A 15,292-nucleotide genomic window follows, 5' to 3' on the forward strand; every position below is an offset into this window, starting at 1 on the left:
GAGCAGGGCCAGACAGCCCTTTCCTTCCCCACCACAGGGCAGGATGGGCACACAAGGAAGAGTCCAAGAGCTCTGGGTCAGTTGAGAGGTCAGCTGACTGGGGTTTGGAGACCCAAAAATAATTGCAGAGAGTTTGTCTGGAAGTTGCCCGATGGAGATGTTCCAGGCTTGCCATGCCTCCGTGGCTGGGACATGGCAAAGGAGCTCAAAAGTGAACATCTCCAGTTGCTGGGGACAGGAAGACAGAGGATGGAGACCTGGAATTCCTTCTGCTGACCCCCCACAGCAGAGAGGCTGTCCCACAGATGATGTCTCCAAATAAGGAGCCCCTCTATGCTGTGGTCCTGGCCAGCAGACACCAAACATCCTCATAGCCATGGAGTGGAGAGTGACTCCTGCAGAAACGAGCCCCGGAGCCAACAGAGAGAAGCAGCACATCATGGTGGAGGCCACATGAGCCCACAGTGGCAAGAGGGAATTGCATGTCTCTCAGAAGGAGCTAAGGAGGACTGACCCTCAGAAGTCCTGGCAGGTGTTGCAGCAGGGTGGGTCAGTAGAGAGACCAAACATTTCCTGGTAACTGGAAAACCATCGAGAAACCTCAGCAGGAGGGAAGGTGGAGGTGACGGTGCCCCCCAGAGCTGCCTCCTCCAGGAGCTGGCAGTGCTTAAAGTACCAGATGGGACATTGTCCACTCCATTGGGTCAGGCACAAATAAATCCCTATCCCTGGGCTGTGCTCCTGTAGATGACAGGTCATGAGAGCAAGGCAGAGGTACCCCAACCTTCACCCTCCTGTCGTGTCTTCCAGTCTTTCTGCAATTCCTAGTTGGACCCCATGGGCAACCTCCTCCCGCTCCAGAGTTTCACTGTCAAGTCACTGAGAAACAAATGTGAGAGGGACGGTGTGACCCGAGAGTCCCCACAGGAGCAGCCCTGTGGGGAGAAATGCTCCCACCCCCCCACCCAGGGCAGCATGCAGCACACCAGATTCCAGGCTCCTTCCTCTGGCTGGGGGGTTGCCCAATCCATTCTGGGAAGCAGGCAGGCCCATGGGGCTCAACCTCCAGCTCACTCCACTGGCAGCAGATTGGGACAAGGGCAAGTGGTGACCTTCAGGGCTGACATCAACCACAGGAGTCCTGCATCCCCAGAATGAGCTGAACCATGACCCCAGGACATGGGCTGCTGGGGGGGGTGCTGACTCCCCCCCCCACCAATGCAAGCCACAGCTTTCACGGAGCTACCACAGCAGATGTGGGCACTTGGTAAGGGGCAGGGGGGAAAAGCAAACCAAAACAAGGCAGGGCAAAGGAATAAAGGGACAAGTCACTTCTAGCAAAGACTTATCAAGTAGGAAAAAAACACAAAATAGTTTCATACCGTGAAGAAGCAGCTGAGACCAGAGAGAAAGAAAGAAGAGAGAGAGGAGCAAAAGCAAGGACTAGAGAGAAAACCAGAGGGAGAAAGAGATGGAGAAAAAGAGAAAAGGAAAGACAGAAGAAGAGTGCCTGAGCACATGAGCCAAAAAGAGCAGGAGGGTCAAGGCAGACTAGTAGCACGGCCCTTTATGGCAAGGACGCGTCGTGGAAGGCAAGGGGTGAGCCCAGGCACGTAACTCCATAACTTTACCCGGCAGTCACTGTGGCACAGATGGGAGGTGGGAGGAGGAGAGATAGAGACAGAGAAAAAGGAAGGGAGAAAAGGGACATGGTCGGAAAGAGGACATCAGAGTCTTTCTGCCAAAGAGTTCCCCTAAAGCCTGCTGCTGGGATGCCCAGCCTCAAAGGCAGGAGTCCTACATGGGGGACCACCCAGGGCAGGGGACAGGTCCTGGCCCTGCAGTGGGCAGACCGTGTCCAGGGACAGGCTGAGGGTGGCAAGAGGAGATGAACGAGTGGGGGGCACTAGAAAGCTGCCAGACTCCCCGCTTCCCTCCTACCCAGCTCCCTGCCCCTCAGTGCAAACCCACCCAGGCCCAGGGATGACAGTTCAACCCAGGGGTCTTCCCCCTCTCAGAGGTTCTGGGGAGAAGACAGCCCAGGCTCACCTAGAGGCAGTGAAGATATGCTTGGAGTTGGTGCAGATAGCATTGATGGGGCTGTCATGCCCTTTGATCTCCCCAACAGGGGTGAAGGTGTCCACATTCCAGACCTTGATCATGCCTCCTCGGCAGGCACTCAGCACCATGGGGCGGCCAGGGATGAACGCCAGGGCACAGACCCAGTCCTTGTGGGCATTGGGGATTTGCTGTAGGCACAAGCACAGAATGGACATAATGACGCAAGCTGGTACAGTTTGACACAATGACCAACCTCATCTGCAGCACCACCATGGACTCAACCTGGGAGGCCCAGATCCTCCCTGTCATCCTGGCGCTGATCTGCACTGTGGGGTTAGCAACACAAAGCTGGGAGACCAAGGGGATGGATTCAAAAGTCAGGGCTTGGCTTGTCTCCTGGGCAGAAGACAACAATCCTGTCTTCAGAGAGGAACACAGCACCTGGCACTGCAATGGATGCTGCAGCCTGTGTGCTAGGGGAGCTGGCAATCTGGGGGGCCCTACAACACCAACCTGGGGGGAACAGCACCACCTCATACATGCACTGCCAGATTCCCAGGAATGGGAGTGCTCTCCCTGGTTAGATCAGTGCAGGACACTGGCACCAGGTCCCTGAACATTAGTCCTCCCAGACCACCAGCAGCCATGGTCTTCCACCCCACATTACCATGAGGACCTGTGCTTATATGCTCCCCTTCAGACCTGGATAAGTTCCTGCTGCTCCAGGTCCCACTTCTTTATGCCGTTGTCCCTGGAGCCACTGAAGAGAACGTCCCCCTGGATGGCCAAGCACTCAATGCCATCGTAGTGAGGGGGCTCGAAGTTGTGAGTGGGGCCAATGTTGCCCACCGTGCCCTCTGCAATCTCAAACACCTGGGGGGAAAAACAGTGAGTGACAGACCCAGGTGGCACTGGACACAGGGGTGACCTGCTCTTGGAGAACCTGGCCATCAGCCTCTGCTTTCTGGGGTCAGGGCAGCCAGAGTGATGCTGGAAAGGGGAGTGGGCATTGGCCAGTGGAGGCTTTTTTGGGGCTGAATTCTGACCCATTGCAGGGATCTGCCACCAGCAACAGACCCCATTCTGCTGCATTTTACTTTTGGTGAGCTGCACACACTTGCAGATGTCAGAAGAGCAGGATCCTGCCTCCCTCATCATCTCACTATCCCTCTTCAGTCCCTTGTTGCAAGCTCCAACACAACCTGCTACAAATCAGCAAAAACCTGAAAGGGGGGAGCAGCTCCTGCTATGCTTGGACAGTGAAGGAGCAGGCACAAAGCATCTGTATTGGAGAGGAGAACCAAGCAGAAGAGGGTAACCTGCTCACCTGGGTCTGCCATAATATACAAATAAATACCAGCCACAGAGTTTGAGGGGTGAGAGACACAAACCCATTCCAGAGGGGCATTTGTATTGCAGATCAGCAAAAGGCAAGATTTGGGTGAAGAGATACATAAAAACATCACATGCAGAGCTGAAAACAGAAATCTGGGCTCAGATTTGAGCAGGAGATGAGACCTGGGCTTTCCTATGGGACACAGGGCTCTGCTGTCCAAGGAGGAGAGTACCTTGACATAGTGATCTTTGGAGCCTGTGACCACCAGATCATGGTTGCTCGACGTCTGGTTCACCGTGAGACACATCACAGGCCCGATGTGGCCGCTCAGCTTCCCGATGGGCTGCAGCCTGAGGGCAACAACCTGGATCAGCCAGCCCCTTCCCAGGGTGGCAGCTCCTCTGAAGGGCACTCCCAGGCAGAGACCCCATGTTCCTGGAGCCCTCCAGTAGGGGCTGTTCTCTCTGAGGGGATGTGAGCAGAGAAAACCTTCTTCCTCATGGTGCTGGGGGAGGAAGGCAGCCCTGGGCATGCCCATGGGTGCTTGGCTACAGCAAGGGGTCAGCAGCTCAGAACCCACATGGCAGGGAGGGGGGCAAGGGAAAAACCTGGGGGTACTGCTGCTCATCCCACATGGTGTTTCCCTTGTCCCAAGCTCTGCCCAGCTCATGAACAAACCTCCCACCTCAAGTAGCTTCACTGCTGCTCATCACCTCTTGGCTCCCTAGGAAAAGGTTCTGAAAGTCCTTATTCCAGGTAACTTCCATTGCTAAGAAGGCTTTCCTGTTCCTTAGGGGAAGTCATTTCAGGCCCCTCTGAGCAGCCAGTGTCCACTCAGCATCCCCAAGCCATCCTGCCTACCCAAGCACTGCTCCTCACCTGCTCAGCTCCCAGATGCGGACGGAGTTACCAGTAGCAGCATAGAGCATGGTGCCAGTGGGATTGAGAGCAATCTGGTTGATCTGGTGCTCCCCCTGCATACTGGTGACCATGCGGGTGGTGGTCCCAGCACATGCGTCCCCAGAAATCACCTGTCCAGAAGATCTAAGAGGGAGAGGGAGGCCAAGGAGGGAGAAAAAGCAAAGATCAGAGCCACATGGGGCTGCTTGCTCCAAGTGGGTCCCACATGGGAAAGACCCTTGAGGTGTCACTGTCTCTGGCCATCATGGGATCAACAAGTCCCCTAGGCCAGTGCCTGGCTCGTAAAGGGAACCAAGGATGTTGGGTTGTGCATGACATGGAGCATCCTACCCTGGTTTCTATTTGAGGGCTGCTGTTCTCTCCTCCCATTCCTCTCGGCTTCCTGCAGAAAGAGCTGGCTCGTGCTGGCAGCCAGCATAGGGAGGCAGAGGTATTTGTCCTCTGCACCAGGGGAGAAGCACTTTCAGGCCAAGGTAGATGAGCTAAGGCTGGGTGGAGAAAGGAGCTCTATGCTGGAGAGAGCTGGTAGCCCTGGTCTGCCATACATTCCTAATATTTGAGCTCTGCTCCAGACTGGCAGAGCCTGTCCCATGCTCCTTTCTGGTCCTCAAACTCCTCATAAAGACACAAGTTTCCCACTGAAGAGCCTGTGATTTACTCAGCCATGGTGCTATTGGAGGCTGTACCTCTTCCAAGGAGCTGCTGGCTCTCTTGGCCCCAGAAGTAGCTGCAAATCTCTTCAAAGCCCCACCCTAAGCTTTCTTTACAGAAGGTCCCCATGAGTCCTCTCACCTCAAGCTCCCCCCCAGCCTTCCTGTTCCCTAAGGTTGCAGTACTAAAAGCTGGCACTAAAGCAGCTGAGACAGCCCTGTCTGCAGCCCCAGGAGTTCCTGGGACTGGGTCTCCACAGCCACAGATGTCCAGAGTGCCCAGGGTCCCCATAGCAGCTCCTGCCTGCCACCTACGTGAGGGTGCGGATGCACCGAGCCGAGTCCCGGATGTCCCACACCTTGATGTATGATGTGGACACGGTGAACACCAGCCCTGTGTGGCTGCAGTACTTGATGGAAACCACGTTGTTTGGATGACCCTTGAGGGAAGCAATCTCTTGGCCTGTCACCAGGTTCCACATTTTGCAGCTCCGATCTGGGAAAGGAGGAAAATGCATCAGGCTGGGGTGGGTCTCCCCCTGAGGGAATAGTGGCCTGGGGGCAACAACCCTGCTGAGCATGGCCTCCCCCCACCCACAGAGTCAGAGGAAAGGGTCCCAGCCAGTCCCAGCACTATGGAAGGAACTATTTCTTTACTAGGAACAAATTCTTCCCCAAAAGGGTTGTCAGGCCCTGGCACAGGCTGACCAGGGCAGTGGTGGAGTCCCCATTCTTGGTGGAATTTCAAAGCTGTGTAGATGTGGTGCTGAGGGACATGGGTTAGTGGTGGCCTTGGCAGTGCTGGGTGAAGGGCCGGACTGAATAATCAGAAAGGTCTTTACCAACACAAACAATTACACGTTTCTGTGATTCTGTGAGGACAGGAAAAAGGCTCAGGAGGCATCAGCCTCCATGGCACTTCATGCATTCCCCTGTGCTGTTCCCTCAGTACCCTCAGGCCAGCACCCCCCCACGTCTCCTCCATCTATCACGCACCTTTAGACCCAGTGAAAAGCAGCTCATCGGTGGCATCCAGGCAGAGCACAGGCTTGGTGTGTCCCTCTGCCATGGAGACACACTGCAGTGGCGCTGTCCGGGCGTTCTTGGTGCCACCCACCGGGTTAATGATGCCCCTTGCATGGGAAAGAAAGAGCAAGTGTGGTGGGGGGAGTGTGACATGGTGCCATCTCACACAGGGGCATGGGAGAGCAAGAGCTGCATCACTCCAACCATCTTCCCTTGCCTGGCAGTGTGATGGGCCCCACACCCCAGCGTGTCTGAGCCAAGATCTTAATGGAATCTCCCCAGGAGAAGCCCCTGTCTGCTTGCTCTGCCCCAGCAATAGACTGGGATGGGGGGCTGCTCAGTGGCCTCTGCTCTCCTGCTGGACCTCTCATGCCTGGCCAGCACAGACCCCAGGAGTCAGAAGACCCAGCTCATGGATCTTCAGGTCAGTTTGTGACAAACCGCACCTTCTCCAGCCTGAAGCTCTGCTGGAATAAATGTTCCAGGGTAACAATACCCAGCACTGTGGTTCCTTGGAGGCTGTCAGCCCATGGCTGGTGACATTTGGAGACAGGGCCCTGCTCCTTTACATAAGGCCACAAGGGTGACAAAGGACAGCACTGATATTTGCATCCAGTGTCCCTGTCACAACAGCTGGGAAAGCTCTGCATCTACCCCTGGCTCTAGGCCCTGCACTGGGTAAGGAAACTGAGGCACGGGGCTGGAGAAAGGTGGGCCCGAGGCCACACATGGTTGCTGTTACGACATAAGGACAGATCCGCAGATCCGGGCTCAGTGGTTTGGAACCCCGTGTCTGAGCACCCATCCTCAGTGAGTGGCTGAGCTGACAAACTCCAATTAAACTGCATCTTCTGGTCCCTCTTGAGGGGACAGCAAATTGAAATGGAGACTCCAGCTCCACAGGGAGTTGTTAGTGATGGGCTGTGACTGCTGCCTGGCTGCAAAGTGCCCAAGGTGACAGCACAGACACAGCTGATGCCACCTCCCCAGTGACTGGGCACTGGTGGGGATGCAGGGCAAGCAGGCTGGTGTTCCTCAGGGATGGGGAAAAGGTGGCCCTCCTGTTTGGAAACCTCTGTAGGCAGGAGGGTGCAGTGGGAGGAGCCCAGGATGTCCTGGTTTGAGCAAGGATGAAGACAATTTTCCCTTTACTGATTCTGTTTTCCTTCAGTAATTTTTCTTTTAACTAGTCAGAGTGTTCCAACTAGCACTGAGAACAGTAGAATGTGTCTCTAACTGCTGGGGCTTCAAGGTCACATCTTCACTCTGCCGGCTCAGACGCTACAGGGAGATCTGCCCCCCCACAGGAGGCTGAGTTAGACAGACAGCAAAACTGGCCAGAGAGATTCTATTCCATGGAGCTATGTGAGCTCAGAGGAAGGACAGAGAGCACACAAGACAACTTCCTCCCTGCTGCTTCTTCCCTTCTCCTCCACCCATGGCCGGCGCCCGCGCAGGACTCCGTCCATCCCTCCCCGGGCACCCCCAGGCTCCAGCTCTCCTGACCCTCATCACTCTGCGCTTTCTCCAGCAGCGCTTTGGGATTTTTCGGGGCTGTTTCAGCTCAGGAGATGCTGTGGGAGTTGCTGGGGTGGGGGGAGGTGAGAAGCTTTTGCCCATATCTGAACATAATTGTATGTAGTTGTATCTATTTCTTTTATCACTGATGTTGAATTAAAGCTTTGTAGTTGAGTTTTCAATCCAGCAAAGTTTCTCTCTTTTTCTCTCCCCCTACCTGGGACTGAGAGCACTGTTGTCAGACCTGAGTCAAACGGTGACACCTTAAACCCGAGGCTGAGCTCTGCACCACAGTCTGACATGGTTTCTTTGGGACAGACATCAACCCACCCCCAACCCAACACCAGGGAGCCACTATCAGGTGTGGGCAGCTCGTGGAGATGTTTGCCTGGAAGATGCTTGCAATAAGGACACACTGGGGGGTCCCAGGGTTTCTTGCGTCCTTCCCTGGCATCACAGTGAGGGAAGTGTCATATCTCCTGCTGGACAGCTGGGGGACAGGATGAGACATGGTGGCATCATGCTGATGAGAACCCATCAGCGATGAAGGAGAACATGCTGCCACCCTGAACTAGCCAGTGCCCATGGGTGAGCCCAGCACCATGCTCCCAGGGGCTGAGCAGAGCAGGAACAGTTCCAACTCACACCCAAGGGGACAGTGTCAGACACTGGAGGTGGTGGCATGCCAGCATGGGACAGCAGGCACGGGCTGGGGAGAGCAGCAAGGTACAGGTGAAGCATGCAGGGACAAAGGAGAGCAGGTTCCTGACACAGAGAGATGGAGGAGAGGAGGGAGGGATAATAAATAGAAAGTTGTCTATACCTCAGCACCTCCGAGACAGAGGAATCGCTGTCATCAGACCTAGGGGCAGAAAATTAGCAGGATTATGGGAGAGAAAACCCAGACTAGAAGAGGCAGCAGAGGTGTCAGAGATGGAGGATTGTTATTGCATCCAAGCCAGTGCAGGACAGAGAGGAGGAGAGGAGAGAGGGTGAAGTACATGTGGAGAGCTGGGGGAGAGGACAGAGGAACAGGAGAGCATGTGAGGACCAGACAGCAGGTCTCCATCAGGGAAGGTCAGCGCTGCTGGCTGTGCTCTGGGACAAGGGCAGCTGCCCGACCTGCTGCAGGGGGAGGCTGGAGCAGCAGCTGTGGGGCCATGCCAGTCCTTCAGCTTCCTGGCAAGCCCCCATCCCACCTCACCCCATCCTGCTCCACAACGTTTTCCAGTGATCCAAGCCTGAAACTGCTGTATCTCCAAGTAGGGCTTAGCTAGAGAACAGGACTGTGTGGTCCTTCAGGCAGTCAGCTGGGAGGGGATATACAGCAGGCAGGACAGGGCACGGATGCAGCATGGCCCTTGCAGAGCATCTGATCCCTCATGGAAAAGAGCAGGGAGTGAAAATGGTGGTAGGAAGCTGGCTGGAGCCAACCTAGGTCCTGTGCTTCTACACCCCATGATGGGCCTGGTACATGCCCTTTTGCTGTTATGGTGTGGGTCCCCCTCCCTCAGACCCTCCACCCCACCAGGACTTACTTATCCAAGGCAGACCCCTGGCTCTGGTTGCTCGTGAGACGAGAGAAGACATTGCGGTCGTTGCGTGGACGGGTGGGTGGGGATGGAGGAGGTGTGAAGCCAACATCTGGAGGCCTGAGCCAGGAAGGATCAGAAGGACACATGACTTGGGAACTGCTCACCTGGCAGCTGCCTGGCACACCAGTGCCCAGCAAGAGCTGGTCCAGCCAGCCATCTCTCCTCGCTTCTCTGGGCCTGCCAGCCTCTCCCTGCCCTAGTGGCCACTTCTCCAGCTCCCAAGCTCACCTGGCAGGTTGCCCACGGTCATAGGATTTCCTCCTTGTCAGAGGCAAAATGTCCGAGCCACGAGATTGCCTGGGACTAAAGAAAGTGCAACAGAGCACAGTGGGTGCCTGTTCCCCCTGCTGGGATCCCTCCATGTTGAACATCTGTGTCCTTCCCCAGAAGAGCAAAGGAGAAGTTGAGCTGCCCTGGAGTCACAATCCCAAGATCAAAGCAGACCTTGAGCCATTCCATGAGCACAGAGGCAACCAAAGAAGCCTCCCAGAAACCTGATAACCCAGGGCAATGAGATGGCGATGCCCCCTTCTGCTTTCCCTCCTCCTGGAATACCCAACTTTCCATCTACGGAGGACACCAATATACTCCTAAATGCTCTCCGAGACCCACTGGAGAAATTCAGCACTGCTTGCTGCAGACAAGCCTGGATAGATGCAGGATTGGTCTCAGCCTCACTGCTCTGCAACTCTGCAGCCAGGACTCAGCTTCCCACCTGCTGGCCCATGCCTCCACAACCCTCCCAGTGCCATCACCCCATGCTCACAAGGTGCTTCCTCGAGTGGGCAGGCTGACAGTGCGTGACACCTTCTCCTTATAATAGGAGTCTCGGATGGAGAAGCTGATCCCATCCTCTTTGATCTCCATGAGGGATGCCAAGGACTTGGTGATGTTCTTGGTGGAGACGTCCAGCGTGGGTCCTAGATACTCAGCCGACACTGCCTTCATCTGCCCTGAGAGCTTCGGCTCTCCCTAGAGCAGGGCAGAGGGCTCAGGCACAGGCAGCACAGGGACAGTAAGTGCAGCCAGAGAGCTGTGGGGTGGAGCAGCTTCTGCTCTCTGGCCACAGAAGGTCAAGTCCCCACTGGATGGTGCTGGGGTGCCCATCCTAGGGCCAGCTCCCCATGCTCTAAGCAAAGGTGACAGCCTGTGCAGAGCAACAGGGTCTCCTCCACCTTTGCCCACAACAGATGCAGCACTCCACAGGGACCTCCTTGGTGCCCACTCAAATATGGAGGGTATTGGCCAGTGTGGTGGGTGTTTCCCAAGTCTCTAGTGCTTCAGAAGACCACAGGACCAAGAGGCCTGGGTTTCACCTTGCCTAGAGCTGAGCCCACCCAGAGACCAGCCTTAGTGCCTTTATACCAAGCATGGCTCTTCAAGGGTCACACTACACAGCAGAAGTCTGTAACGTCACTGAACAACAAGCCCATCGATCCCTTCTCCCATTCTCTGTGACAGGGCCACACAGAAAGGCCAACTAACCTTGAATTTAAAGTCATCCTGGCTTGCTGAGCCCTTCATGGTGAAAGACTGGGATATGCTGCAAGAAAGGAGAAAGATGAAACTTCAGTGCCAAACTCCCTTCAGAGAGCTAGCTGCCACTGGCTCACCAGACTCTTTGATCACCCCCCGCTCCCCAGCACCCTTTCCCCAAGGGATGACCTAGTCTTCACTCCCTCATGGTGTTTAGGAGACATCTCTGCTCCCCTTCCTAAGGGCTGGGCATCATAAGAAAGTTTAGGTGGGGCTTTGTTCATCCATGTCCACCTGCATGTTTTCATGGATGGCACCAGACATCCCACCCCACTCCTGGCCTCCCCAGCCGCCACTAGCCCAGGCAGGGCTAGGCACTCACCTCCCATCTGAAGCCAGGCTGAACTCTGAGACCTCTTCGTCCGTGCTGGTGTAGCCATTCTCTGTGGGAGGGGAATAGAACATCAGCAGTGCAGAGGGGACCCTGTTGCGCTAAGCCCCATCTGAGCCACATGGCAGAGGGGGCAGTTGGTCCTTGTCCCTGCTGTGTGGTGGCTGAAGCACACGTCCCAACCCAGCATTGCCCTCGAGGCAGTCCTGGGCATGCTGCTGCCAGCCAGAGCACCTCTGGGTGCCCCTTGGTGGATCAGCAGGGGTGGGCACCCAGACCCAGGGGCTGCAGGCCCAGCCCCAGGTCCCACCTTGTTGAACGTTGTGGATCAGGGCCTGCAGTTCAGGATGTGACTCAGCCTTCTCCCGCAGGGCATCCAGGATGGCATGATTCTGCGAAGAGCCAGTCATGTCCATCTGCCGCAGGCGACCCTCCAGCAGGCGGATCTGGGCCTCCTTCTGTGCCACCTGCAGTCCCTGGGGAAGGACAGCCCAGCCAGGCCTCAGGCAGGTGTCCTGGGTCCCCACCCTGGCACCTGCTCTCCTCTGTCCTGTACCCGCACCTTGTCTATGGAGGCCTTCAGGAAGTTGTCCAGCAGGAGCCGAGCTTCAGCCAGGGAGCAGGAGCTGATCACCACTGAGGTGTCTGTGGAGTCCAGCTCCTCCTGGAAGGCGGAAACAGGCACTGAATGCAGTGAGGGAGCTTTGCTGCTGGGCATGGGGCAGGCAGAAGGGACACTGCAGCCAGCACAGCACCTCCAGCCCCCACCAGCACTGCCCAGCCCTGCTCCCATTGTCCTCAGCCTGCCCAAGGGCCTACCGGGGAGGTCCAGTCATGGAGATGGCCAAAAAACCCTGAAGGGCTTCTGTGTGCTACAGCAATCACAGAATCACAGAATCTTTGGTGTTGGAAGGGACCTCAAAAGATCATCCAGTCCAACCTGGACCCTGTCAGAGCAGGGTCACCTGAAGTACATCCCACAGGAGTGTGTCCAGGCAGGTTTGGACTGTCTCCAAAGAAGGAGACTCCACAACCTCTCTGCCCAGCCAGTCCCAGTGTTCTGTCACCAGGCGCCAACACCTCATTAGACAGATACCAGGCAAAAAAGCAGATCGGGTCACCGGCCCAAAGGCTGGTGTGAATGCCCAACCCCCAGCTGATGGGCACCGAGGACAGCAGCAGCCCCCGGTCAGCCCGGCCGCCGCCACTAGAGGGGAGCCGGGAGCCGCACACCGACCCTGCGGCACCTCCAGGGTCTACGCTGGACACAAAACCTGCAGCGTTTCTGCTATAAAACAAGTCAGTCCTCCTGTAGCTCTAGAAACTCCTCTGGGGACAAGTGACCACGACCCCCATAGGCACGACGGGGGCTGCAGATTCTCTGCATCCCAGTGGGATGGGGCACGGGGCACCAACAGCCTGTCCATGGCTATCCAAAGACCTGGCAGCAATCTCCTCCACAATTAACCACTAACGAGAAGTGAGGGCGAGGGTAAGGCCGCATGGCTGAGGAGGACTCCAGGATGCTCAGCCTGGCCATGCCCAGGTGCCCCTTCACCTCCCAGAGTACTCCTGCTCTTCCCCTGCAGGCTGGGTCCAGTCCAGCCACCCACCTTGGTCTCCTCAATCTGCATAATGGTGGCCTGGCAGTCAGAAATGCTGTCATTGATGTAGTCAATGTTGGCCCCCAGCACTTCAATCTCCTCATTCAGCTCCTGCAGCCCCTTCTGCTCCTTGGGACTCTCTGCCTGCAGTTTCACCCTCTTGCCCAGCAACGCTTCCTGAAGCAGTGCCAGCTCCTCACGTTTCTGAGGGAAAAGGGAGAGGCATTGGCACTGTTGGCATGGCTGTCCCACACCCACCACTAAGCCTTCTCTATCTTCAGTGCCACAGCCACCTTAATGAGCCGCTCCATGTCGGCCTCCAGGTTCACAATGGTCATCCTCTGCATGACGATGTCAAAGATGCGCCGCTCCAGTGACTGCCACTTGAGGCGGGCAGCTTTGCTGAAGGTCTGGCTCACCCCCTTCTTGGGGAACTTCTTCCTACAGCCCAAGAGGAGAAGGGGCACTTGGGTGACCAGCCTGGAAGGCTGTGCTTACCCCAAAGGGGCACCTCAGCTCTGGCTGGCTGGGAGTGGAGAAGGCATCTGCATTGTTTCTGGATTGTCCAATATGTCCATCAGCCCTTAGTAAAGAGCAGGACAAGAGATGAACCCAGCAGGGTTTGTGCTGTGGCACTTCCTTCCTCATGGAAGGCCAGCACTGGGCTCAAGCCCAGGTGACAGTCAGACTCGGTCAGTGGCTGAACACAAGCCAAGAAGCTGGCATCCAACCTCCACTACCAGCCAAGAGCTAGGTATGGGAGCTTTGGGATGCCCCAACACCTGTCCCCACAGCCCTCGCCCTGACCTGGCAGGCCGAACCCCATTCACAGAGGATGAAGGGTCACCCAAGAAGTTGTTGATCTTCCTGTTCCACTGGCGCACGATGCTGGAGACAGAGCGAGCCCCAGACTCGGGCTCAGAGGACGTCGTGCTGGCTGAGACCTCTGCGCCTGAATCGGACATGGCTGGCTTCTGGCTGGCCCTGCCGGCCACCCGGTCTGACATGGGCTTGGCCAGACGGCGCAGTGCTGAAACCTGCCCAAAGGAGTGTGGAGGAAAGGATGTAAGACGAATGTCCTCAGCCCAAACCTGCTGCCGTCACCCCTAGGTCCCTGGGGGACTGAGAGTGGCAGCTCTAGAGGCCTCAAACCCTGGGGCAATTTGTGCCCCATGGGTTTCCCTTCTAGCCCATTTTCTGCTGCCAGGCTCAGCTGCCCTGGGAGATGGGCAACTCCTGCTGTCTGCAACTATTTCCCACCTGATTCCTGAGCCACAAAAATCCTCCCACCCTTTTGGGAAAGCAGCTCCCAGAGCTGGCACTGCCTGGAGGATAGGGTGCCTCTGAGCCAACCACTGGGGCAGGGATCTCTGTTGGTCGTACATGGGGGAAACACCCTCCCTGCCCCTCACCTCCTGGGTTTTCCTCCGCAGCACAATTTCCTGCTGCCGCTTCTGAGATTCCAGAGCCCGGATTTGAAACTGCAGAAGTGAGAGAGAGAGAATGAGACCCTTGGGGTCCTGCCCAGGCACCGCAGTGATAGCAGCAAACCTGGGGCTCCCACGACCCAAGCTTGGAGCAGTTACTTAGGAACAAAGAGTCTCACTTCTGATTGGAACAGTGAGCAGGTTTCCAGCCTTGAGGCTGGCCCTGACAGCATATTGCCCCCTTAGGCTGGTGGGGAGCTCCCAGCATCTCCCACAGCCACACTGGGAGCTGCAGGAAGCACTTGAGAGCTGTTGAGTCAGGTGTGCTCTGCTGAGGCTGAGGGGCTCCTGGGTGCAGCAGGGCCCCAGGCTTCACCGACTGATATTGATGAGCACCTTGGAGTGTCAGAGCAGAACAAACAGCACCCCAGGCAAGCGCAGCTCTTCCCTACCCAGGGTCAGGCTGGGCTCCCACCTCCTGCCGCCGCTGCTCCTTCTTGAGCTGCGCAATCTCTCGATTCCTCTTGGTCTCCACCAGCCGCCGCCGCTGCTGCTCCTCACGCATCTGCTTCATCAGTGCCACCTGAGACAGAATCACAGAATCTTAGGGGTTGGAAGGGACCTCGAGAGATCATCTAGTCCAACAAGACAGGAGGTGCTGCATGTCACTGCAGGTACCCAACTGTTCCAGGGCACCCACCCACCCCACAGACAGACAGATGTTCTGCACTGTTCTTCCACCAGGAGTTGAAAATACCATTTCTGAGCAGGGAGTCAGCCCAGCCCAGGGCTGCCCTCCCTGTCCTGGCATGTCCAGGTACCTTTGCCTTCTTCATCTCGGCCACCTCTGCCTGCAGCTTCCTGAGCTCCCGCTCGTAGCGGGACTGGTTCTTGAGCAGGCGAGCATGCTCCTTCTGGGCTGCCTGGAGCTTCTGCAGGTCCCGGTTCATCTCTTTCAGCCGCTTCTCATAGTCTGCTTTGATCTTGTTGGCTTTCTCCTCAGTGTAGCACTCCATAGTGCCTGGGGAGAGAGGGCTTGTGATGGCCCCACACCCTGGGCTCCTCTGGCACTACACACCCTGGCTGGGGGCACTGGGCCCTGCTCCCTCCCCGTCCCACTAGAGCCTCCCTCACCCCTCTGCTCCAGCCCTATCACAGGCTGGGGGCTGTCTGGGGGCACACTTTGGAAGAGCTGGGCGAGGACTCAGCACTGGGGGACACACTGGGTGGGCTGAGAGGAGCTGCAGACCTACAGCCATGAGCATGGAGGATCCTGCGCTGCTGAAC

General features: G+C 56.6%; 1 protein-coding gene across 1 annotated transcript in view; it reads right to left on the bottom strand.

Annotated features, from left to right (window-relative positions):
* Positions 1-1,541: 1,541 nt before the first annotated feature.
* Positions 1,542-15,292, bottom strand: part of KIF21B (kinesin family member 21B) — a 25,736-nt gene continuing 11,985 nt past the window's right edge. Inside the window, exons 15-35 of the mRNA XM_009999632.1 lie at positions 14,827-15,026; positions 14,481-14,588; positions 13,991-14,059; positions 13,386-13,615; positions 12,872-13,019; positions 12,588-12,782; positions 11,537-11,638; positions 11,285-11,450; positions 10,966-11,026; positions 10,593-10,650; positions 9,874-10,079; positions 9,336-9,410; positions 9,051-9,164; positions 8,336-8,374; positions 5,965-6,101; positions 5,284-5,464; positions 4,277-4,441; positions 3,630-3,747; positions 2,764-2,934; positions 2,050-2,249; positions 1,542-1,641 (exon numbers count right to left, since the gene is read on the bottom strand). Of these exons, the coding sequence (XP_009997934.1) occupies positions 1,542-1,641; positions 2,050-2,249; positions 2,764-2,934; positions 3,630-3,747; positions 4,277-4,441; positions 5,284-5,464; positions 5,965-6,101; positions 8,336-8,374; positions 9,051-9,164; positions 9,336-9,410; positions 9,874-10,079; positions 10,593-10,650; positions 10,966-11,026; positions 11,285-11,450; positions 11,537-11,638; positions 12,588-12,782; positions 12,872-13,019; positions 13,386-13,615; positions 13,991-14,059; positions 14,481-14,588; positions 14,827-15,026 (2,843 nt within the window). The remainder of the gene's footprint in view (positions 1,642-2,049; positions 2,250-2,763; positions 2,935-3,629; positions 3,748-4,276; positions 4,442-5,283; positions 5,465-5,964; positions 6,102-8,335; positions 8,375-9,050; positions 9,165-9,335; positions 9,411-9,873; positions 10,080-10,592; positions 10,651-10,965; positions 11,027-11,284; positions 11,451-11,536; positions 11,639-12,587; positions 12,783-12,871; positions 13,020-13,385; positions 13,616-13,990; positions 14,060-14,480; positions 14,589-14,826; positions 15,027-15,292) is intronic.

This window comes from Chaetura pelagica, unplaced genomic scaffold, assembly GCF_000747805.2.
Source record: "Chaetura pelagica isolate M959 unplaced genomic scaffold, ChaPel_1.0 scaffold286, whole genome shotgun sequence".
NCBI classification, from domain to species: Eukaryota; Metazoa; Chordata; class Aves; order Apodiformes; family Apodidae; genus Chaetura; species Chaetura pelagica.